The following is a 24,317-nucleotide window of genomic DNA, read 5'->3' as shown; positions in this document are numbered from 1 at the left end:
TCTAGGTTTTATAGCTAATTATCATATTTCAGGAATACAGACATAATATCTTTATCTCCTTTTATTAAAAAACCAGGCCAAGAGAGGTCCAACCCCATTTCATAAAGCAGCAAAGTTATTGATTATTGCACAAATGGAAAATGGAGATTTTCCTCAACAGGTAAGATCTAGTTCTCTGTCATCTTCCGTTATGTTCTCGTTTATGGTAGTTTCAGTCCCACCATCGGAAGTGTATTCGCAGGAAATCACTGGTTTATGGTAGTTTCAGTCCCACCATCGGAAGTGTATTCGCAGGAAATCACTGGAGTGTACATGAAGAATTGTATGCTACACTATGCAGAGTATAGAAACATATTTCCACTATGGGCCTTAGCAGAATACCGTAAACATGTCTGGTTGTCAAAATGAGTGTATTGAGCTTAAGTTCTGTGTGATAGTTCCAAAAAGTGAATTATCCCCCGCTTAGAAACTATTGATGTAAAATTTAAAGTTTTACATGTGTACGTGTTTGTCAACTAATAACAGGAACAATGCTAATTAGCTGCTTCCTGCCGGATAATGCTAAAAGTTTCTAAAGAAATCCTTGCACTTCTAGTTTTTTCTTTATCAAAGGTTTTGCTTGTTTTAATATTCTCTCCAAAAACAATAGTAATTTAGCTCTTCAATTTAATATGGTAATATTTTTAAACTAAATTTAACAATTTAAAATGTGAAGGTTTTCTTTGTGTACAAATTAGTTGATAACTCAAGTCAACGACCACATTCTAGATTATCACACCCTGCGCACAAGGAGTTTAAGTCCATACTTGGGCTCCAGAAGAACATCAAACTTGGGGACATGCTGATAATTAGGCGAGAGAGAGAAAGAGAATTTCGCCAGGAGCAGCGCAAACATAACTTTGAGCTCCATCATGCCCAGGTTCATTCCAGGACATGTTCGTGGACCAAGGCCAAATGGTGTATATGCCTGGGGGATTTTACAGGCTCCCGAGATGCCATTAGCAAATCTGTCCGGGTTGAACTTGAGAGCATCTGAACCCCAGAGCTGAGGATCACGGTGCAGAGCTGCTGGCCACACCCAAATATTGACTCCTTTTGGAACACACACCTTCCCAATTTGTACATCTGCCAGTGCCTCCCGGGCTGTAAATCGTACTCCTGAATAAAGCCTCAGCACTTCTTGAATTATCATTTTCAGCTGCAGCATATGAATTAGTAGAAAGCATTAATATTAGAAATTTATAATATATTGTGTGGATGCTTAAATTTATGCAAGTCTACAATATGCACAAGATTGGTAACTTCAACATGAGTTATGAGTTAAGTTTACATGTCAGAGGCCTTTGTGCAGTTGTATATATCAAGGTCCCAAAGTTTGTTGTTTATAGTTGCAACTTGCGGGAGTTTGTGGGGTGGCATGATAGTTGATACCTCATTTTCTATTACCTCTTGCAATCACATCCACCAGGTCATATATATATATATAGGCAAGTGCTCAAATGAGAACCCCAACTATTATGAGATCTGAGATCTAATCTCAACCACACATTTTTATCCCTAAATTAAATCACAACCACATATTTTAAATGTTTATTTTATACTTCATTTCTTTCATCCACCTCTCTACCATCCATCCACCAACATACCACTCACTACAGCTACGCACCGGCCACTACTTCACCTTCAACAGCCACCACGCCGGAACACTGCCAGTCTCCCCCTACTTCTCCCCCCTGATTACAGTCCGCCTCCAACCATCAACCTTCTCTGCCAACGTTGTTCTATTCTACGTCGTCGTCGTTACCACTACCTGAGTTTCTACCATCCCCTCTCCTCACTTCTTCATCACTCTTCATCGATGTTGCGACCTTCGACCTGCTAGCCTCGGCTTCTCCAATTTACAACCCAACCACCATAACCCTCCTTCCATCCCTTCAAAATCCAACAAATACGACAACCTCAGTTGTGTCTCTATTCCGCGGCAACTCCGCCGCACCGATCACCGGTGGAAGATTTGTAACCTGCTGTAATATGTGCTCAGATCTACAAAAGTCGTCGGTGGTGATTTTTTATTGCACAGCAGGTGATTTTATGTTGTCTTTTGTTGATTTGTATTGATTTTGGGTCACTTTGAAATCCGCCTGGTGATTATGTGGCGGCGGTAGTGTGCGTATGGCAGTGGTGGTGGGCCTGGTGGCGGAGGAGGCAAGTGTGATGATTAATGGTGGTTTTGCCGGATTTTTTTGATTGTGGTGATTTTTACTAAGATCTGGTGATTTCTGCTTGGATATGGTGATTTTCTGGCAGTGGTTGTCGGTGGTGGGCAGTGTGGTGACCGGAGAAGGTGGTGGTGCGGTGGTTTGCTTTCTGGTGATTTTATAAAATTCGATGATTTTCTGCTGACAGTGGTGATTTTTGACTTCCGACGGCCGGAGACGGTGGCCGGAGATGGCGGTTGCCGGTGATCGGAGGTGACGATCGGAATAGGAAGAAGATGAAGGCAGGTGATGAGGATGTGGGTAAAATTACTGAGTGGTGATGGATGTAGATGGAACTTTTGAATGAGTGGCTAGGATTAGATCTCACATCTCACCTTAGTATTGGTTCTCACTAGACTCACTAGAGTATGACTCTATATATATATATATATATATATATATATATATATATATATATATATATATATATATATATAGGGTATGGTTCAATGAGGAACTCTTCTATTTTAGTAACCTGGTAACTTTCGATCTTAGCCACACAATTCCCTTCTGCATCTACCCCACCATTCTGTAACTGCTAGCTAACTACATGTGTCCAGTAACTTTGAGTAACTGCAAGTCATATAACTGTAATCCTTACATGTTGATTAATTATTCTGTTTTTATTTCATATTAATATTTTTAATACTATGACAAATAAAATACGGAACACATAACAAACAATGAAATATGACAAATAAAATACAGAACATGCGAGAAATTTTAAATAAAAAATTACACAAATAAAAAAAATCATATTATATATAACAAACAAAATACAGAACCTGTGAGAAAACTACAAAATATAAATAAATACAGGACATTGTATTTTTTGTTCTTCAATTTTTAATGTTATGTATTTTATGTACTGTATTATTTATAAATATACAGTCAGGTTTCAAGACAAGTTTTATGTCCTGTAATTTGGTCAGGTATGTCCTGTATCTTTTAACAGTTAGTTTTTAGAAGAGTTACTAGGTTACCATATTTGTTAGTTCCTCAAGGAGAAGGCCCCTATATATATATATATATATATATATATATATATATATATATAGGGAAGTGCTCAAATACAAACTAAGTTAGTGTACAAACTACAAACTCAATATAAGCTCTTGGATGAATCTAATCCAATGGCCCCGCAGGGGCAACCACACACCAGTTAATATACACCCTGTCACACATGATCCGCAGATTTCCCTCCGTTTTTAATTTGAATTTTCCCGTTAATCGGTGAACTTTTTTTGAAATCCGACTTCACTGTATTTTTGTTCATCTCGCAACGATCAATTTCCATACCATATGTGCTATATTTCGATTTGATTTAGAGACTTTTTAATTTTAGTTTGTAGTTTGTACGCTAAGATGGTTTGTACCAGAGTAGTACCCTATATATATATATATATATATATATATATATATATATATATATATATATATATATACTCCCTCCGTCCCATTTTATGTGACCCTTATTCCTTTTTGGACATACCAAAAAGGATGAACATATGCTTTTTAAACACTACTTTTCACTATTACACTCACTATCTCTCTATTTTATACTCTCTTTCTACTAAATAAACACCATTACACCCACTACTTTCCTCCACTATCTCAAATCTATTACTCCCTTCGTCCCATAATTCTTGACTTGTTTGACTTTTTATTGTCAAATTGACCGAACTTTACTACAGATTACATGAAATTCTCTTGTAATTTTAAAAATATAAAATATGCATAATAAAGTACGTAAAGTATATTTTTTTAATGATATAATTTTTATGATTGTTATTAATCATATTATATATGTAATTTGTGGTCAAAGTTTGGTTAACTTGACCATCAAAAGTCAAACAAGCCAAAAATTATGGGACAGAGGGAGTATTAAATATTGATAAATCCCACCACTTTACCCATTTTTCAACTAAACTTACTACCTTTTTCTTAATCTCCGTGAAAGTCAAACCAGCTCAATTAATATGGGACGGAGGGAGTATGTATATATATATATATATATATATATATATATATATATATATATATATATGGGCTTACTCCACTGGAAACTAAATTAGCCTAGAAACTAGAAACTAGTCCCTAGCCAGTTTTTCATCACTGTTCTTAACTACAAAAATCACTCATTCGTATATCAGAAATCACTAATTTATATATGCAAAATCTGACAAATATAGATATATAAATACACATATATACAACGTATATCAACCTCTTTCACTACTGCGGCCTTCACTTACATGAGTTGCCTATCACCGTTTGTCATCATAACTTTCCACTACTAATGACTATCTACTATCACCACACACCTCATCCCGTCATTTTCTACCATCATAGACCTTCTACAATTATAATTGATCATCAATAATCGACCACCAATGTCAATCCTAAGTAAATTTTCTTCAATTATCAAAAATAAAAAACTGATGAATATACTGTATAAATTAATGATTAATAGCAGAGAAACTAGTGATTTATGTAGTTATAAATAGTGATTCAAGGAGTGGTTTCTAGTTTCCAGAATAACATTGGTTTCTGTTCGATCACTGGCCTATATATGTGTGTATTAATCTTGACACAATTTATTAAATATTTAAAAATTTATTTTAATTAATTTTTATTCTAAAGTGATTATAATGTTAATCAAATTTAAATAATAAAATATACAGTATACAATAAAAAAAATCGTTATAAACCAAACTACATGCCAGTGTTATAAAAAACTGGCATTTCGGTGAAGTTACGGCAAAGATTAATCGAAAATTAGTTGAGTTGATTAAAAATTAATCTGATGATTAACTGAATAATCGGATATCTAATGAGTTCAGTGAGTCACTGACAAGAATCCCAGACTTTTAGAACCTGTAAGACACAAAGATGTGAGATAATGAAGTGAGAGACATACTACTTTCATCTTGCCCAGCTTTTCAGCATCCAACGTCTGGCCTCCACAAATTTCCAGTACCTCAGCACGAGCACGTTCTTGCCATTCGGGATGCAATGCCAGTAACATTAGACCCCAAATCGCCGTGATGCCGGGAACCTCCATTCCTACAATGCAAAGCTCCTTGCAGTTATCAACTACAAATTGTTGAGGTGTAGATGACCCAAGCTCTCCATGCTTAGCACTGTCCACAAGAGTGTGTATTATGCCTTCACCCTCACCCTCACATTTCATTTCTAAATCTCGAATAATCCGGTATATCTCCTTTTCTAGTCTCCATTGCCGTCTATGCATCTTGGTCGGAAAATATCTGAAATTGAAAAGTAAAATTTCAGGAAATAATTGAAATGCAAAATTTTTATTGAGCTTAGAGGTCCTCAGTCCTCACCTATAGAATGGACGACCATCTACAACTGTCGGTGATCCAGAAACTTCCATGAGATCCCTGCACTTAGAAAACAAGAGCTTTTCTGCAGCATCGTATCTGCCAAACATGACATGAGAGAATATACTTGACGTGAAGGTCTTCACATAGTCGTCAACTCTTACATCTGCAATCCCGCCCTCAGTTTCAACCAAGCTCTCCCATGATTTAACAAGTGTGTTCCCAGATTCAAGCACTACTCTAAACATGTTCTGAAACAATATTCAAGATAAATATACTGTTAACGATACAATATTGGTGCATGTTCCGAAACAATCAAGATAAAAGTGTACCTTAACTTTGTCAACATAGATAGTAGGAGCAATAGTTTTTCTCTGGTGCACCCAAACTTCCTTACTCGTCGTGAGGATACCCTTGCCCAACAGAGGCCCCCTCTCCTTATACATGTAAGATGGCTTCCCCAAGTCTAATGATTTGCAAAGATTCATCTCTCGCACCAGTTCACCGTCTCCTATATACAAAAATTGTGTCTTTCCCAGTGCAAAAGAGAATGTTTTTCCTGCCACCGACATTTTCATTAATCATCTACAGAAGCCAAGTTGTATTCTAAAAATAAGAACCTCATAGTTAGAATTAAGGATATAAACGTACCAAATTGCTTGGTCCATTGGCTGATATGTGGAAGCAGTACAGAGGGACAATCAAGTGACAATGTCTCGTTCGAATCATAAGTTATAGCATCTGATGCCAGTTCCTTAGACTGGATTTTTTGTATATCAGGCATGTTTCCAAGAATGAGTGTAGGCTTCGGGCCATCGATTCCTTTCTTTAAAAGCTTTGCTCGGAGAAATTTAGGTTTCAGGCACAAATCATGAACAACATATATTATGATGCCAACCAATGAAAAAACAAATGCGGAAAAGGCAAAAGAAAGCAAAGTTTGTTCCATTGTTTTCTGCACTATTTTTTCCAGTTAAAGTCTGCTAATAAGTACTCCTGTGATTGTGAATATATCTTAAAATGTTAAACGCGACTCTTTGTAGTATCACCATCTTATTAAGAACAAAATACCCCACAATAAGGTAGCGTTGCCGTCTCAAATGTAGTATCACAGTGGGAACAGTACTTAAAACACCAGTACAGAATGCATCCACGTCTAGTGTAGCAAAACAGAATTCTATTACCTCATTTTCTCCATCTATGCTATAGTACTATAAAGTATAAACTGCAAATATTTTGTAGTAGTAATATAGTACTCCCTCCGTCCGAATGGGATGTATATGATTACTGTTTGTACGTATTTAAAGGTTCAAATAAAATATAGTTATACAATGTTTTTCTAAAAAAAATTTTTTAATAAAAATTTGATATCTAAATTTTTGTTAAATTTTTTTAAAAAAAGTCTTAAAAGACATATAAAAAAATAATATATACAATTCATCGAAACGAAAGGAGTATACTCGTCTTTTAATAGTTTTAAAGCTAGCCACTTGTATTCAATAGTTGGAATCACGGGCCTCCGAAGCCCAAGTCTCCGGCCAACATGTGTTGCTATCATGCTAAATGAATATGTGTGGCTCAAGTTTTACAGGAATAATATTGTATTTTAATACAACCTCCGAAACTCTCTATCTGAATAAATATCAATAAAAACGACAGAGAATATGTAAAAAATCTTCCGTCCATCCATGCATTTTTCTTATCTGAAAATTTAACCAACTATAATGTTTGTTATATTAGTTGGATCCTTAGTGACTTGCAACATCATCTATATATTATCACAACAATAATATAGTATTAAATAAATATAACTAATCATTATAATGATAACAAATTTGAAAAATATTTTTATCATTTTAACGAACATCTTAGTTCATCGAAAAGTAGTACTCCCTCCATCCCAAATTAGATGATCCCGTTGACTTTGGGCACACAATTTAAGGTTCATTGACCGCATAGATACGTGACTTATTTTTAAAATTTTATTTTTGCAAATAAAAATTAAAATATGAAATTTTCATTTATAATAGAAAAAATAAAAAAATAAATTTCGGAAGTAGACGGTCAATGCACCTAAAGTTACGTGCCCAAAGTCAACGGAGACATCTAATTTGGGACGGAGGTAGTACCTATTTATGCATAAAGAAGCAAAAATATAGGAGTGGTTGTTTTACCGTTTACCTCCGTGTGATTAAGAAATGTGCTAAGGATTTAGGGTCTGTTCTGTTTGGGAGTGCTGTTAAAAATTGCTGTGCTGTCAGAAAAAGTGCTGGTAAAATAAGTGCTGTTGTAGAAATCAGATAACTGTTTGGTAATTTTTTAATATTACTTATTTTGAGTTATAATATTAAAAAAAATAATGTTTTTGGTGAGGTTTTATAATGAAATCTATAACAGCATTCTGCAAAAGCTGAAAAGCAGCTTTTTCCAAAAGCATGGGAGGACCTGCTTTTTCTAACAGCAGCTTTTCGGCTAAAAGCTGCTGTTCAGAAAAGCTGCTTTTCGATTTACCAAACAGTTTTTCACCTGCTTTTCAGCAAAAAACTGCTGTTGCTGTCTGCAACAGCAACCCCAAACAGTACCAATCAAAGATATGCAGCATGCAACACATGTCAGCGCACAAAACAAAATTTTAGCTTTGCCCACAAAAACCATTTTTATTTCTTTTCACACTAGAACTATGAATTACAACTGTACTATATAGGGTCAGAACACAAAAACGTGGAATTTTGTATTTATGCATCGTGTATTCATGTTATTTACAGGAAGAGAGCCGGTGGATTTATGTGGTAGAAATTGCTCAATGAAAAGAGTTTCAAGGATAATGTAGAGCAGTGTACTTATCAATTGTCTATTTATATTCTTTTCACAAAAAAAATTGCGAATTTATGTGATAAAATTGCTAAATGGACGGTTTTTAGGATAGTTACGCCTCGTTTGTTAACCCATGGACGAAACCTAAAGAACTGGACGAGGCATATTCCTATCATTCAGATTGTTTGTTATGAGTCTGTTACATCTGAACGACACTTAAATTGTCTGAATGAGCCACTTCAAAAAATGTAGCCTCTCTCGTCAGGAACTCTCTCGCCACGCCTTCGCATGTGTTGTACAGAATAAACCGTGTTATGCATAATTTTGAATACTGTAATTTCAATATTCTTTAAATTTTTGATTTATTATATTTCTTACTCTACTTTATATTTTAATTTTTATTAAATAACATAAGGTAGTTCTTTTTTTTTTTGAGAAAACATAAGGTAGTTCTTAATTTGAACTATAAATTATGTATTAAAATTTTTATAAATTCTTTTCAACTGCAAAAATATTTTTTTTGTCTTATAAAAAAGTATATTATATTTTATCATTAAAAATTAATTTTTTTTAGCAAACATCATCATTCATTCAAGTATCATATTTATAATTTATCCATTTTTTCAATTATTCAGAAAATATTGTTCAGATGTAACAAACAACATCATCCCTTCATCATTCAGATTTATTATTGGTGCAGAATTTCACTCATCCAGCAAATACAGTTAAGATTTAACCAATGACCTTAGGCAGGGTGGAGTGTTGTTCACTGGAGTTGTCGATCCAAAGTATAATCTCTCAATCATAAATTATTAAATATAAGTAGATTGTAAACGTGATAGCTAGTATGATCTTTTTTTATTGTGTTAAAAGGAAATTGCGATACGATGAGAAGCAATATAACATTTTTAATATAGTAAAGTTGAATGAATTTTTTAATAAAATCAATACAATTCATTATATTTTAAATTTTTACTTTTTTTTTTTTTTGAAAATGAACGTACTTGCATTAAAACTTCTCATCAGCAATAATACATTCGATAATCTCAGAAGCAATATTTATCCACTCCTGAGGACCTGACATAGAATGTGCCGCCTTTGCTAAAGCATGAGCCACACTATTCGCAGATCTATATGCAAACACAACTAGCGCATCTGTGAAGTGCTTAAGTAACTCGACACAATCATTAACAATTGTATCAAAAAAAGACTTTCCTCGGCTCCCTGTTAAGGCATCAACTAGCAGCTTGGAATCAGTTTCAAAAATAACCTGAGCACTCCTCCAATCTTTAATCCATGCTAAAGCTTCTTTTAGGCTTAATGCTTCTGCCATCTTTGGCTCCACACAAGGCTGCATTTCAGAACATCTAGCACGGACAAATTCCCCAGCTTCATCTCTAATCACACACCCCATACTGGTAGTATTCTGTTGAGAGACCCACGCTGCGTCTATGTTCACTTTTAGCCACCCTGCAGGTGGTTTACACCACCTTCGATCACCCAGCATTTTCTGTATACCCGTAACTTTCACCTCCTCCTGAGCCTTCTTCCAGTCATTAAACAAATTCAATGCTGCTGCTTTTACTCCGAACACCGATGTATTCACACGATCCCAGACCCATCGATTCCGTCTGTTCCACAAGCTCCAACAAAACAATCCTACTAACACCCTCTGGTTTTTATGACTCACACTGAAGATTTTCTGCATCGTTTCAAATATATCTGGGTTTAAATTACGTGAGATCACCTCCCATAATCCCACAGACTTCCATACATCCTGAGCAAAGTTACACGTAAATAATATATGTATTGAGTCCTCTACGCATGATCGACACCACGGGCAATTTATGCTCAGATCCACATTTTTAGTTGCAAGAGCAGCTGCTGTAGGTAAGCACAATCTACAAGTCCTCCATAAAAAATTAATAATCTTACCTGGAAGGTTTAACGACCATAATTTCTTCCAAAAAGCCGCATTCGGAAAATCCATCTCCCCTTGCAATTGTCTGTAGCAACTACGCACAGAAAACTCACCTTTTACCTCCAACAACCAAAACCAAGAGTCCTCACGTTGCCGAACTGGAATAGGAATCTGTTGAATCAAGTTCCTGTCCCTGACATTGCATATATCTCTAATCAAATCATAATCCCACCTTGTTCCATCCTCCTCCATCAAGTTATACACCAAAGTTTCTGACAACTCTTCAGGCATTGGAGTTGTGAGAAAACCATTTAGCTTACATGGCAGCCAAGGTGTTTTCCATACTTCTGTAGATCGGCCATCTCCAATGCGCTTTCGACAGCCCTGCTTAATCACATCTTGAGCCTCCATAATGCTTCGCCAGATATAACTAGGATTGTTCCCCAGTTTCGCATTAAGAAAATCAGAATTTGGAAAATATCTCGCCCGTAACAGATTTGTTACAAGAGGATTGATATTATTCACAATTCTCCATCCCTGCTTTGCTAGCATTGCCAGATTAAATTTTCTCAAACTTTTAAACCCAAGACCCCCACCTTCCTTACTCAGACAAAGCTTGTCCCATGATATCCATCGAATACCATTGCCTGATGTTTTGTTACACCACCAGAAAGCATTCATTTTTCTTTCGATTCCATTACAGACTTCACTTGGGATTAAGAAGAGACTCATCCAGAAGTTTGGAATCGCCTGCACAGCAGTTTTAAGAACTGTTAGCTTCCCCGCCTTCGACAAGGATTTATCTCCATAACCCTGCAATCTATGCTGAACACGATCCTGTAGAAATCCAAAGGCTGAAATTTTACTATGCCCTATCCTCATAGGCATGCCTAAATACTTTCCAGGTTCTTGAACTTCCTCCACACCCAAGTAATTACACACTTCCTCCCTATTTTCAGCAGAAGTATTCGGGGAAAATATAATTGCAGACTTGCTATAATTTATTGATTGGCCTGATATAGATTCATATCTTATTAGAATGTTTTTCATTACACTTGCCTCAGACCCAGTAGCCCTGAAGAACAGATAGCAGTCGTCTGCAAACAAAAGATGAGAAATAGTAGGTGCACCTCTAGCTATCTTGCATCCATGTAACAAACCAGCTTCCTCATTCCTTCTTATGATCGCACTTAACCCCTCAGCACATAGGATGAAAACATAGGGGGAGATAGGATCTCCCTGACGCACTCCTCTATGAGGTTTCACACTGCCGAACACATTCCCCTCATGAAGGAAGCTATACTCAACAGAACTGATATACCCCATAAGTCTGTTAATCCACATCTCACAAAAACCAAACCTACGCATCATGCTTTCAATGAAGTGCCATTCCAGCCTATCGTAGGCCTTAGAAATATCTATCTTCAATCCCGCGATTCCATTTTTACCTTGCGTTTTCCTCTTCATATAATGATTGATTTCAAAGGCAATAAGTGCATTGTCAGTTAACAGCCTACCCTCCATGAACGCACTTTGCTTGTTAGATATCAACGACCCCAAACAAGGTTTAAGTCTATTCGTCAATACCTTAGACAATATACGTAGTAGCACATTACAGAGAGAAATGGGCCTTAACTCAGTCATCTTCTCAGGTGTTTTCACCTTAGGAATTAAGCGTACTAACGTGTTGTTCATACCTTCAGGCAACTCACCCATAGTCATGAATTTCTGGCAGAAACGAACCACATCTTCCCCCACCACACCCCAATATGTTTGAAAGAATGCCGGGTTTAGCCCATCCGGCCCGGGTGACTTATCAGGGTGCATTGAAAAAGCAGCTACTTTAACCTCCTCAGCAGACACCTCCTCCATCAAGGCCATATTTTGTTCTGCAGAGACTTGTCCGACACTCTCATACCTTGACAACTCCCCTGTCATATTTGTAGCCTTAAACAGTTGTGCAAAATAATCAGTCACCACGCCCTGAATTGCTTCTGTTGTTTCCACCCAGTTACCTTCTGCATCTTTGATTCGCTTTATCTGGTTATTCCTTTTCCTAGATGACGCATATTTATGAAAAAAATTGAGATATTGATAATTTATTATATTAAAACAACTTAATCCATGAAAAATTCTTTAACATATAACACTTCACATAAATTTTAAAAAAAGCTGAATATATTTGACTAAATTTTATAATTATATTTATTTGCATTACATATAATCAAAAGTATTTATAAGAAAATTTATATTCAAAATATAAAAAGAATAAATTTAGTGTTAAACATACTATTATATTTGATTCAGAAATTCAACAATATACAACATATTAGCAAAATTACACGAGTATATATAACTCAAAATATTCCGTAATTAAAGTAATGCAAGTATTCAGTAAAAAAGATGGAAAACAGGGGTGTATTAACTCTAAAATGTTCAAATCATTTTCTCCAGCTATGGCAGAAAAAATCAGTTTGTGTAATGCAGAAAGAGGTACATAACTTCTTTACCAATCAACAACACAAGCCTGTGATTTTCAGTTTTCTGTATGGCAAAGTCGACATATAGGCAATGAGTAATTACCAATTGTTTGGGTTGAGAAGAAAAGCACTCTTAATACTTTTAGTTTACAGTTTAAGACATCTCTTTTCTGAGGCATGAGTGGATTTCCTTCCAGCTTGACTTTGCATCATCAGTATACTCTGAAGTTGCCTTTGTAGTTGTGCTCGTATCTGATGATTGGATGCCAACCTACACTCCATATTCTGTTTCTCAGCTAGGAGTTCAGATTTTCTAATCTCAGCTGCAGCTAACTCAGAATCATCAGAACTCCCAATGTTGCCTTGAAGTTTTACAAAGCTTGATTTTAGCTGAAAGTGGCATCATATAAGAATGAGTATATCACTTGCATGAAAAAGCTAGCTCATTTACAGTTTAAATAAAAGGATAATTGCACCAAAAATATTAATCAAGTTCATCGTCTCTCATCACTTCTGTGGCCCCTTAATTTACTGACGTTGAAGCTTAATTAGTTACTTTATCCTCTTATTCAGGTCCCAAGATACACTTGGAGTCTGTCCATACTCCATCTCTATCCATCAGGTTCTTCAACTACAATACTTCCAATTCAGCCAATGGAGTACAGATATTCTCCACATCTACTTTAAAATCCTGAAAGCCGCTGATTATCACTAAATGACCATACACAACATACATCTTACTGTCATCCCCGCGGCTTCTTCCATTACAATAATCATCCTAGAACAAACAAGACTTTGCTTATTAACATATTCAATCAAATAACTTTACTGACAGTCGAAAATCACACTGTAAGAGACTGAAAGCAGCAAACTTAACTCTAATAAGGCTTCTTCTACCCCTGACATGTTCAAAAACCCAAAACTGAAGGGCAAATTCTATCCACATTCTAATGGAAAATGACAAATATACGAACAAACAGTTCTGTTTTGCCTACAATATTAAGAACCTAAGCTAAGTCTACAATTTGCATAACAAAAACATCAACGCAGGCAAAACTGTATGGCGTATTCCATAGTGCCACATCTACATAACTTCCTTTTTGCTAGATTTTAGCTATGGTCAGAGCAATCTTAATAATATTAAACACAACACATCTATTAATCAACAACATACACCACATTCATATCAACTAAAACCATAACAGAAAAAGCAATCACAATTAACCACGCACAAAATATTAACAAAAATAAAACAGAGCAAAATTCTCATTCTAATATACCTGCTCCACCTGGTTCTTCAGTTCCTGCACCTGCTTTCGACTTTCAACCGCGAATTTTTCCAATTCCACTTTAAATCCCTCCATTTCTTTCGTTTCCGAGACAAAATACTTGTCCTTTTCTCTTTCCAACTCTTCAAGCTCCTGCACCTCACTCTTCAAAGCCCTAATTTCGGCAAAATTTTAAAAAACCAAATCAATTCAACCTGTGCATCATTTCATAACAACAAACAAACTATACAAAAGCAAAACTAACCTAAATTGCTGCGAAACATCTACATATTGAGAATCGAGGCAATCAATTCGAGATTTAAGAGACGAAATAACGAAATGTTTCGAAGCAATTTGCTGTTGGAGATTCAAACACCTATGATCCGCTAATTTAATTGCAGAGATCTTGGAAGCTAACACTTGAGACTTAGTAAACTGCACTTCCTTCTCAGCCTGGTCATAATGATGTATGTGTATATACAGTTACATCACTTAACAGTAGAAATTTATACATACAAAGAGGCAGAAAATAAAATTCATGAGAGGGAGAGAGACCTGGAGGAGAGAGAGACGTTGATTTCTACAGAGCTCCATTTGTTCAAGTCTTTCCTTGAATCCTGTTGGAAGAAGCGCCATTGCTGAGATCACACTATTTTTGAATTTTTGACCGACTCTTTTTTACTACTCCCTCCTTATTTATTGATCGGAACTACTCTAGCTTTTTAACCGTGCAAGCACGGGTTGCTTTAAACATTTTATCAATGTGTTCATATTTTTTAGTTCATTTTTTTGACAGATATTGTTCATCTTTTTTAAACCGAGGTTATTACAAATGTAATTTAAATTTAATATTTGTCTGTATTTTAAGTCGTATCATGTGTATCTTTGGCCGTCCTTGCTCCCCGCTTCTTTTTCTTAGAATATTGGCTTCTACTCTTCTTAATCTGTTTATGTAAAAAGTCAGAAACCCTAATAAGAAGCTGAAAATTATGTGGGTGTTTGGGTGGAGTTTTTAAACCCCGCTTCTCGAGTTATAAGTTAGAAGCATTTATTTGTACAGTTTGTGTAAAAAGTCGAGAAACACTTATAAAAAGGTAAGAATTCTAACTTTTGTTTCGTGACTTTTACTTTTTTCTCAAACACTTTAATCACTTATAAGTCTTAACTAATTTCTCACGTCTACTCCACCATTTTTACTTTAAGCAAAAAGCATTTATTTTAAACTCACTCAAACGCCCCTAAAACTTTTTTTTTCAGGAATTCTACTTTTATTTCAAACAATTTAATCAATTATAAATCTTTACTTCTCACTAATAGTCCACTTTTTTATTTTAAGAAAGAAGTCATTTTTTAATGTTTACCCAAACGGCCCATATGTTGATGTATATATGTAAACATACCATTACTACTATGATATTTAATCAAATATAAATACAAAAAATATACTACTCTGTTTAAAATTTTATTATATAATTAAATTAACACTCACCCAAAATTATTGAAAATTTGATTAAAAAATGATATTCTTGCCGAATCAGAGTCTTTGTCATATTTATATATTATATTTATAATAATTATTCTAACATATAATAATTTGATTAAATCATAATAATTAAATATTCGGCCGAATTAACCGATTAATAGATAATCGAACGGATTTTGATCCGATTTGACAAAATTCAGTTAAATCGATGTCTAATTGATTAGAAATTTGATTAATGGGTCGAAATCACGCGGAATATAAAATTTTACAAAATTTGTGGGGGAAATTAAAATTTTAAAAATATTATATATATATTTTTTACAGAGTTAAATTACCGGATTCCTCATTTTAGTGGAGTCTTGGAGTCCTCGTTATTCAAAATTGGATAAAATATATTTTTACCGGGCATAGATCTGACAAGAACTTCTTGTGAAATTAACAACAGCTTTATTGTTATTTCGTTTTCTCCAATTTTATTATCGCCAAATTTCTTAACTAACATTAATTATTAGAAAGCTTTATGTAAAATAATATATTCCACATTAAAATGGAATCATTTTTTTATCTGAGGGAGACATTACCATTCCACTATAAAAAGCAAAATACAAGTAATTAATTCATCATCTTCCCACTGATACCACACGTCTAATGAATACTCCTATTTCACATAAATGATGCATCAACATACACTTATTACTTTTGACTTCGGACTCTGTGTGGAAACTTTTAACCATTTAAAAGAAATCAATATACTTATATAAAGGAGAAGCGAGGGGCGTATAGGTGGCGCTTCTCACATCGCTCCGTTCTATTTTTCTAATTTTCTGGAATTTTTGGATGAAAAATATTAAATATACTTATATAAAGGAGAAGCGAGGGGCGTATAGGTGGCGCTTCTCACATCGCTCCGTTCTATTTTTCTAATTTTCTGGAATTTTTGGATGAAAAATATTAAAAATTAGAATTACCTTTTTTAGTTTCGGTTTCAGAATCTGATTTTATTTCAGATTATTTATGAAATATAGTAGCTTGAAAATTTTAATCTGATTTTGTTTCTATATAAAGGAGAAGCGATATAACTACCTTTTTAAATTTCGGATATATTAGAAGCAAGTTTCGGATATATTGGAAGATTTTCTGGAATTTTTGGATGAAAAATATCAAAAATTAGAATTACCTTTTTTCGTTTCGATTTCAGAATCTGATTTTATTTCAGATTATTTATGAAATATAGTAGCTTGAAAATTTTAATCTGATTTTGTTTCTATATAAAGGGGAAGCGATATAACTACCTTTTTTAATTTCGGATATATTAGAAGCAAGTTTTGGATATATTGGAAGCAAGTTTCAAAATTTGATTTTGTTTCAAATTATTTATGGAATATAACAGTTTGAAAGTTTTAATCTGATTTTGTTTCTGATTATTTAATTATGGGAAAGAGTATCACACAAGTCACTCCGCACCTATAAATACCCCTATAGGTTGTAGAGTTTTGGATCTCTGGTGATAGTTCTCTTGCTGTATTAAAAAATAAAGGTTGTTGCGAGCAAAGGTATAGACCGCTATGTGAGAGTCGACAAATCTAAACACGGGAGAAGAATATAGCCTTGACTTGATATTGATGGATGATATCAATAAATTAACTATTAGTAATGTATGTTTGTTGGTTATTCTTTTATAATATTTGTTTTGTTAATCGGACATGTTTGTTGTTAATTTTCATATGATTTACTTTGTATACAAGAAAATATTATTCATGCATTATCTGTTTACTCCGTTTAAACAACTTTTAAGTTAAAGTTGTTTATACAATATTAAAAAATAAAGGTTGTTACACGCAAGAGTAGTTATAGACCGCTATTTCATGGATTTAAGTTAGATGTTTTTGTGCACAATCAATCCAAAAACTTGGAGGAAGGTGACAATATAAGAACATGATTACTTTTCAAAAAAAAAAATAGCACAAATAAAATTAAGATTCGTCGTGTTTTAAATTGTTAATTACGTGTAGAATTTTTTTTTTCATTTTTTCACCATGAATTATAATCCAATTTCGCAATTTTATATATTAGTATTGGTATTACATCAAGATTTTCATAATATAAAATTTATTTTATTCTACAAATATTAAATCATGAATATACTCTTTATAAATAGCCACAAAATTATTATACTCTACGAATATTAATATTAAATCATTGATATAATTTTAATAGGCAGCCGCAACGCGCGGTTTATCAACTAGTTAACTTCATAAGAGCATCTTCCTCAACTTATCTAATAAAGATGTTTTGAACAAAAGTAAGAACCACTTAACCATTCACCTAGAAAACGCGAATCTATTCACGAATGTAATATAACGTGTTATATAGATTTTCTAATATTATATCTCTCTCAAATATTATTTAATTTCTTTCCCTCAATGTGACAAGCAAAAATCAATATTAGTTCCGCTTTATGTGCATACATGATGTCTATTATTATGAATGTAGGTGAATCAGTCAAATATAATTATGAAAAATATTTGAAAAGAATAATTCCGAATCACCAATAAAATTTACTATATAAGCAAATGTAAGATTTTGAATCTGTCAAAAAGAAATGTAAGATTTTGAACAACGATTCTGTCTGCAAATTTTTGGAAAACATAAATTAGTAAGGACCAAACATCTGTGAACTGAAATTAAGCAAGTATCATTCTCTACCTTGAATATGGCGTGGAAACATATTTAATAAACAATAATATATTAACGGCTAAATGCTAATTAAATAAATTTAGCATACAGAAATGATGATGGCCTCTTAATATAATAAACTTGTATTAATTATATTATCTTCTCCATTAATCTAGGGGAAAAGAAAATAAAGTTAACACCTAGGCAACTAGTCGTTATCTCACGCTCGTAGTTTATTGCAATTTTCCCCATGCGGCTAAGATTAGGGGTATGGATTGAAGAATATCGTAAATCTAATCATTGCAACTTTGCTAAGACCAATGTCACGTTTTGTAATTAACTCCTACATTTACATTTATTAATTAATTTTCTTTTAAGAGTATTTTGAATAATTATTAGTGGATGGTTTGATCATACTACATCAAGTCTTGTTGAGGAATGATGTTTGTAATTTGGTTTTGGTCTGTACTTCCATCAGCAGTTCCATCATTACATATATCCTTCATTTACTAGACGCAGAGAGTTCAAAATTTTATTATACTGCTTTATTTTACGAAATTCGGAGAGCTTGAAAGAGAAATATGTTAAATTAAAAAAAAATTATTTCATATAATTAAAGGGTACGTTTTGCTCACATAGTACATAAAGTAAGATAAGAAAATTTGTGTTAAAATAGGTTTTTCTGTGAAAGAGAAGGTATATACTAGATTCGTAAAGAAAAAGAAGAAAAAGGAGACGGTAGATCTGGATTTCGTGTTAACAGTGAATCACTTAACTTTCATACTTCCATGCACATGACATGCTAACTTGGTAGAGAACTCTCTTGAAATCTAGACTAATACAACTACGATCGGAAGCCATCTACAATAAAAACATACATCGAATTAATTTTAGCTCATTTCAACACAAATACACTAATTAAAATATGCTACAACTATGTGCAAATATATCACAACTATAGAAACACGGAAATGTCATAAATATATGGGGATTAAAAATACTACTATTACAATAATTAACAAAGACAAGCAAATATAGATCATTAATAACATAAAAGAATGACTTACTTGATGATTTATGAAGATTTCATATGAAATGCTTGAGTTTGGAGAGCAAAAAAAGAGAAAAAATGGGGGTAAGCAAAGAAAGAAACGGCTACTGGGAAGAAAAGGGGAAAGGCGTCTTATTTTTTTTGGGCGGCTAAATTCGACCGTCTCTGGTCGAAATTAACTTTCGACCAGAAACGGTCGAAATTATTATTTTCGACTAAGTGTGGTCGAAATTAATCAGGCGACTGGAAACGGTCGAAATTAAACTGTCGACCGGAAACGGTCGAAATTATATTTTCGACCAGAAACGGTCGAAATTATATTTTCGACCAGAAACGATCGAATGTTTATTTTCAACCAGAAACCCCTTAAAATATTCAAAAACCAAAGTGCGGGAAAATTCCCGCCACATGGATATTTTCGACCGGCAATTATTTTCGACCAAGCCCATGGGCGGGAAAAAGTCGGAGGGTTATTTTCGACCTATTAATTTCGACTGGCATTAATTTCGACTGGTCCCGGTCGAAATTATTAAGTTCGACCGTTGACGGTCGAAATTAAATTCCGATCGAAAATAACCGGTCGAAATTAGCCGCTTTTCTTGTAGTCTCTGCCGCCACACTTTACTGTTTTAGGTTGTCTCCTGTACCAATTCTCCAACCTTTAAATACTTGAAATTTCCTCAAACGATCTAAACTTGATTCCAATTTCCAAATGGGAGTAATTTGGCTGCAATGTTAAGTCTGTTAACTCATTAACAAATATGTCCCAATTGTTTCAAATTTACTTATAGTTTTTAAACAAGACTAATGTTAACTATCTGAAATTCGGTTACATATTCTTTTACAAATGATAAACATAAGACTCATATTAATTGAATGGTTTATTTACATATAGGAGGCGCCCAGTGACTGAAACCAACATACATCGTCAAGTAAGATTTAAGAAGAAGATGGTAAACAATTTTTAAAATATCTAAAATTTTTCATTAAACAATGAACAATCAGACAATTTTAGTTAAACAATGAACAAAAACAATATTTTCTATCATTTGAAACAAATATATTATTATACTACTTTAAATAGCAAATAATTAAATTTCATATATAAAATCATCGTCACAGATCCTACTCTGAACACTCGTTATCGAATCTTGTCGATCTTTCTCTCATCTGTTGGGTAGAATGTGCAGCTTTCTTGCTGTCTGTGCTTCATTTTGAATGGTTCAACATGTATTTTTATCTGTTGGTAGGCATATGAAGCATGTTAGCTGCTGTAAGAAAAGGTAGGTAGCAATTGAAACATGCACCCAACTGAACAAAGATACACGCACTATATGTAACACTAATTTGTGGTGGATTCACAGACCTTGTATGCCTGGGATGAATATAGCATGCCCTACAATATCTATTCTATTGTTCGGGAATCTAAATCTCCTTTGAGAAAAGAATGGGCTACTCAGAGCATCTCCAATGGGGGGTGCCAATGCCATGTGGCATGACATGGACCGGCACTCTAGTTGGCACCCTCATTGGAGATGTTGGAGTGCTATTAGGGTGCCAAGTGAGTTGGTTTTGGGGTGACAAAAGTTGGCAACCCATAAAGTAGGGTGTCAACTTTTTTTGTGGTCCCAATAATACATAAAATATTATTTCTTTATTAATAAAGTTGGCATCTTGGAGTGCCAACCATTGGAGTGTATTTTGAAAAAGGGATGTTAAAAATGATTTGGAAAAATGTGAATATAAAATATAATATTTTGAGTGATGTGTCGAAATTGGCACCCCTCAACCATCGGAGATGCTCTCATTATACTACCTCCATGCTGACGTTTTCTTTTTGTCCTGGGAATATTAAAGTTATTTGGCCGCACACTGTCTGGTGAACCAAACAAAGCGTAACCTTTTTTCCTTTCTCTGCATCACTTATCTTCAAATTTTATCCATTTTTTTAGGCATGATTTTCATCTCCATGCACAGGTTCATGAATCATGATAATAACGGAATCAGACTGGACTAATTTTAATTGGTGTTATTTATATAAATACAGAATGTTCATTACAATCAAAACGTGACACATGTAATTTTGTGAAATGTTTTATATTCAAATTTGTGGATGAAGCATTTTCCTATTAAAATTTAGTTACTCCCGTCTCTCTCAATGACGTCACTTCATATATTGTATGTGTATAATATACATTGTTTTGATAGGATACGTATCATCATATATAAGAAGGATAAAGGAAACATGAGATGGAGAGAACATGGGAAAGAAAGCTAGCTGCAGAAATGTTTTTCTTATTTGTTTATTTATCATACGGAAAGCGCGGTTAATTATGGATTCCACGTCCAAAAGTTGCACCTTTCTTTTACAACCAGCTGGGGAGACCGGGCCTTGGGAATCAACTTGCTCTTCTTACTTTCCCTTCTTTAAAATCTTATAAAACATTAACCACAAACGAATTAACAACAATGAAAATATTTATATAATTTCTGAATCTAATCAAAGAATCATCTCTGGAATTCTTTAACTACATTATTTTTCTGCACAATGAGGACTTATTGATTCACTAATTTTACATATAAATAACTTGCATATACTTCGCTAGTAGATCCATCTAGCTAACGATGTCTAGTCGAGTTTCGATTCTTGAGCTCACCGAGTTTGATCCGTGAAGAGTGCCGGAGAAGAGAGTATGATCTGGAAGTTGAGGAAAATGGAGCTCTATACCACTTGCTTAGGGCATATGCAAATGTATTTCAATGAATATCAATGTTGTTATATTCGGATTTTTGGATGGCCGAAAGATTCAAAAAGGAGCACCCCGCTTTTCCGCTGCCAAGCTACGTACTAGATAATGTAAATTTAATCATATTCTCAATAATACTTGAAAGGCCGACAAGTATACAAACATCCAGTAAACCAAGCTTTGATAGCCCATCTTTGGCACCTGTTATTACACACCAAAGACAACACGAAAACAAAGAATAAATTGATGATCAGGTAATTTAAATTAAATTAACCACGAAGAAAATAATCTAATTTGGTTTGTATCTGAGCAATTGCCGTATATATATATACCTTGTGATGACGACTTGCCGAGGATGTGAGCGAAATGGAAGCGGTTGAAGTTGGTGCTGAAGTCGACGTTGAGGTTGAGGTTGAGGTTGAGGTTGATGTGGAGCTAGAGGTTGACGAGGTTGAGGTCGTACTGACGGAGCCAGACAAGCCAACATTGTAGGCCATGCTCAAATCAGGTTGATACAAACCATAGTTTCTTTCCGAAGTTGGTCCAGGCTTCATGTCTTCATTGAACAATGCGAATAAATACACTTCAAGTCTCATCTTTGGCCTCAAAGGAGTTCCTTCATTTCCATATTGTCTTCTCAACAGATTCCTCCCATAAGTGGCCGCATTTTGCGCATTTGCACCGACTTCATTCTGGTCACCTTTCGAAGGCCACCCTGTTTCTGAAACCCGAACCTCGATTGCATTGAAGCCTAATCTCAGCATTGCAAACAGAACCGAGTCCACCTGAGCATACAACATGTTATCGTAACGTAGTTTTGTGTACGGATCGATCATTCCAGCATTCGGGTTGAATAAGACATAGTCTAGGGAAATTCCGTTAGGGGCATCTTTGTATGCGAAGTAGGGGTATGCATTGATCCAAAATGGGGATTTGGTTGTCGACAAGAAGTGCAGGAACTGTGTCATTATTGCGGTGAGCTCGGGTTGGAAACAGCCTGCTGAAGGAGGGTAGGAGCTTGCGAGAACGGCCAGAGAAGAAGGGGTTGAAACTTGAATATATTGATCAAGTCCTAGCTGAACGAGAGCTCCATGAACATTTATAATGGCTGGCACAAGTTTAGTCACGAGGGACGTGTCGTCTCCGGTGAAAACCTCGTTTCCAACTGCTATTCCGGTGATTTTAGTGGCTGGAACATAAGGTTTTATGTGAGTGTTTACCCACTGAAGGGCTTGTTGGGGATCCATTAAAACATCTAACATGTCATTTGCAATCGTGACACTTAGTTCTACGCCAGAGTGCGCGAATGCTGTTAGAATCTGAGGATTTGTGTCGTAAATTCTCGCTTTTGTGATTCTGATTGATTGTAGAAGTTCGAGAACTTTCTCTGGTTGAGGCAGATTGTTGCCAATTTGGCCATAGTTGATACCAAAAGATTGAACTTGAGTTATGAAATTGAATCCTGCCAAAAACAACATTCGAGATTCTCATTAGACGACTTAAATTAGTAACATATAATCACACATGCAAATGGAAGAAAACAATACCTGAAAAAGAGAAAGCTATGATTACGAGAATAATGTGCAAGAGGGCAATTCTTTTGAAAAGAATCACCATGTTGTGCGAGAGAGAGAGAGAGCAGGAGGGAGGGGGAGAGAGAGAGAGAGTTGTGGATCGAGAGAGCAGGGGAGGGGGGAAGAAATTGTAGTGTTTGGATGAAGTATATATAGTGTATAGCTGTAATATAAAGCAGATAGGGCGAGCGGTAAATACTTTCCTTTGCTTGTTTGAATAATTGTTATTTGGGTTTAGAGGTTAATACATTGCGTTGCCTTTAGGACTTAAATGACTTTGTCTTCTCCTCTCTCTCTTCTTGTGTTTTCTTGTTCACATTTCTCATCTCATGTGTTCTTTTCTGTCTGTACAGATGTCTTGCCAAGAAGGCCAGCTCCTTAACCATATGACATATATGCCCTTCAAGAAACACTCTCTGGTCTCTTCGAGCAAAAGAAAAGGATGCTAGAGCATATATATAATCAGTGAGCTGGAATAAGGATTTGCGCAAAATGTACACATGTTAATTAGATATATATATTTTTTATTCCTAAAGTAAAACACGTCTTTAATTAGTTATATAAAAGTTGATTCTGAATGTCAAATATCTATATTATGTTGTTAATTGAGATAATTTACTAGTTTTTATATAAATTTTCTAATTATTCAATATTAGATTTAAGCAGTGTTGTAAAGAGCAGAAATTGGACTTAATCGGTGA

At 34.6% G+C, this 24,317-nt stretch overlaps 3 protein-coding genes across 4 annotated transcripts; all 3 read right to left on the bottom strand.

The window, feature by feature from the left end:
- Positions 1 to 5,097: 5,097 nt before the first annotated feature.
- Positions 5,098 to 6,555, bottom strand: LOC108223747 (cytochrome P450 714C2). Its single transcript, XM_017398151.2, has 4 exons — positions 6,254 to 6,555; positions 5,935 to 6,161; positions 5,606 to 5,853; positions 5,098 to 5,527 (listed from the first exon to the last, which is right to left on the bottom strand). Exons 1-4 carry the CDS (start codon positions 6,549 to 6,551, stop codon positions 5,098 to 5,100), a joined length of 1,203 nt encoding a protein of 400 aa, XP_017253640.2. The 5' UTR covers positions 6,552 to 6,555.
- A 6,199-nt stretch (positions 6,556 to 12,754) lies between these two features.
- Positions 12,755 to 14,792, bottom strand: LOC108193304 (uncharacterized). Of its 2 annotated transcripts, none has more exons than XM_017359910.2 (4): positions 14,641 to 14,787; positions 14,351 to 14,538; positions 14,098 to 14,260; positions 12,755 to 13,207 (listed from the first exon to the last, which is right to left on the bottom strand). In XM_017359910.2, exons 1-4 carry the CDS (start codon positions 14,719 to 14,721, stop codon positions 12,965 to 12,967), a joined length of 675 nt encoding a protein of 224 aa, XP_017215399.1. In that variant the 5' UTR covers positions 14,722 to 14,787; the 3' UTR covers positions 12,755 to 12,964. The 2 variants fall into 2 exon arrangements, with proteins under 2 accessions (XP_017215399.1, XP_017215420.1); XM_017359931.2 differs by having other exon boundaries at positions 13,067 to 13,595; positions 14,641 to 14,792.
- Positions 14,793 to 21,757: 6,965 nt separating this feature from the next.
- LOC108214478 (glucan endo-1,3-beta-glucosidase 14) lies at positions 21,758 to 23,999 on the bottom strand. The gene is made up of 3 exons (XM_017386492.2): positions 23,590 to 23,999; positions 22,375 to 23,504; positions 21,758 to 22,243 (listed from the first exon to the last, which is right to left on the bottom strand). The coding sequence occupies exons 1-3, from the start codon at positions 23,657 to 23,659 to the stop codon at positions 22,163 to 22,165; spliced, it is 1,281 nt and encodes a 426-aa protein (XP_017241981.1). The 5' UTR covers positions 23,660 to 23,999; the 3' UTR covers positions 21,758 to 22,162.
- Positions 24,000 to 24,317: the final 318 nt, after the last annotated feature.

This window comes from Daucus carota, chromosome 1, assembly GCF_001625215.2.
Source record: "Daucus carota subsp. sativus chromosome 1, DH1 v3.0, whole genome shotgun sequence".
Classification (NCBI taxonomy): domain Eukaryota; kingdom Viridiplantae; phylum Streptophyta; class Magnoliopsida; order Apiales; family Apiaceae; genus Daucus; species Daucus carota.
The sequence above is the reverse complement of the archived record's forward strand: the minus strand, read 5'-3'. Positions and strand labels throughout refer to the sequence as shown.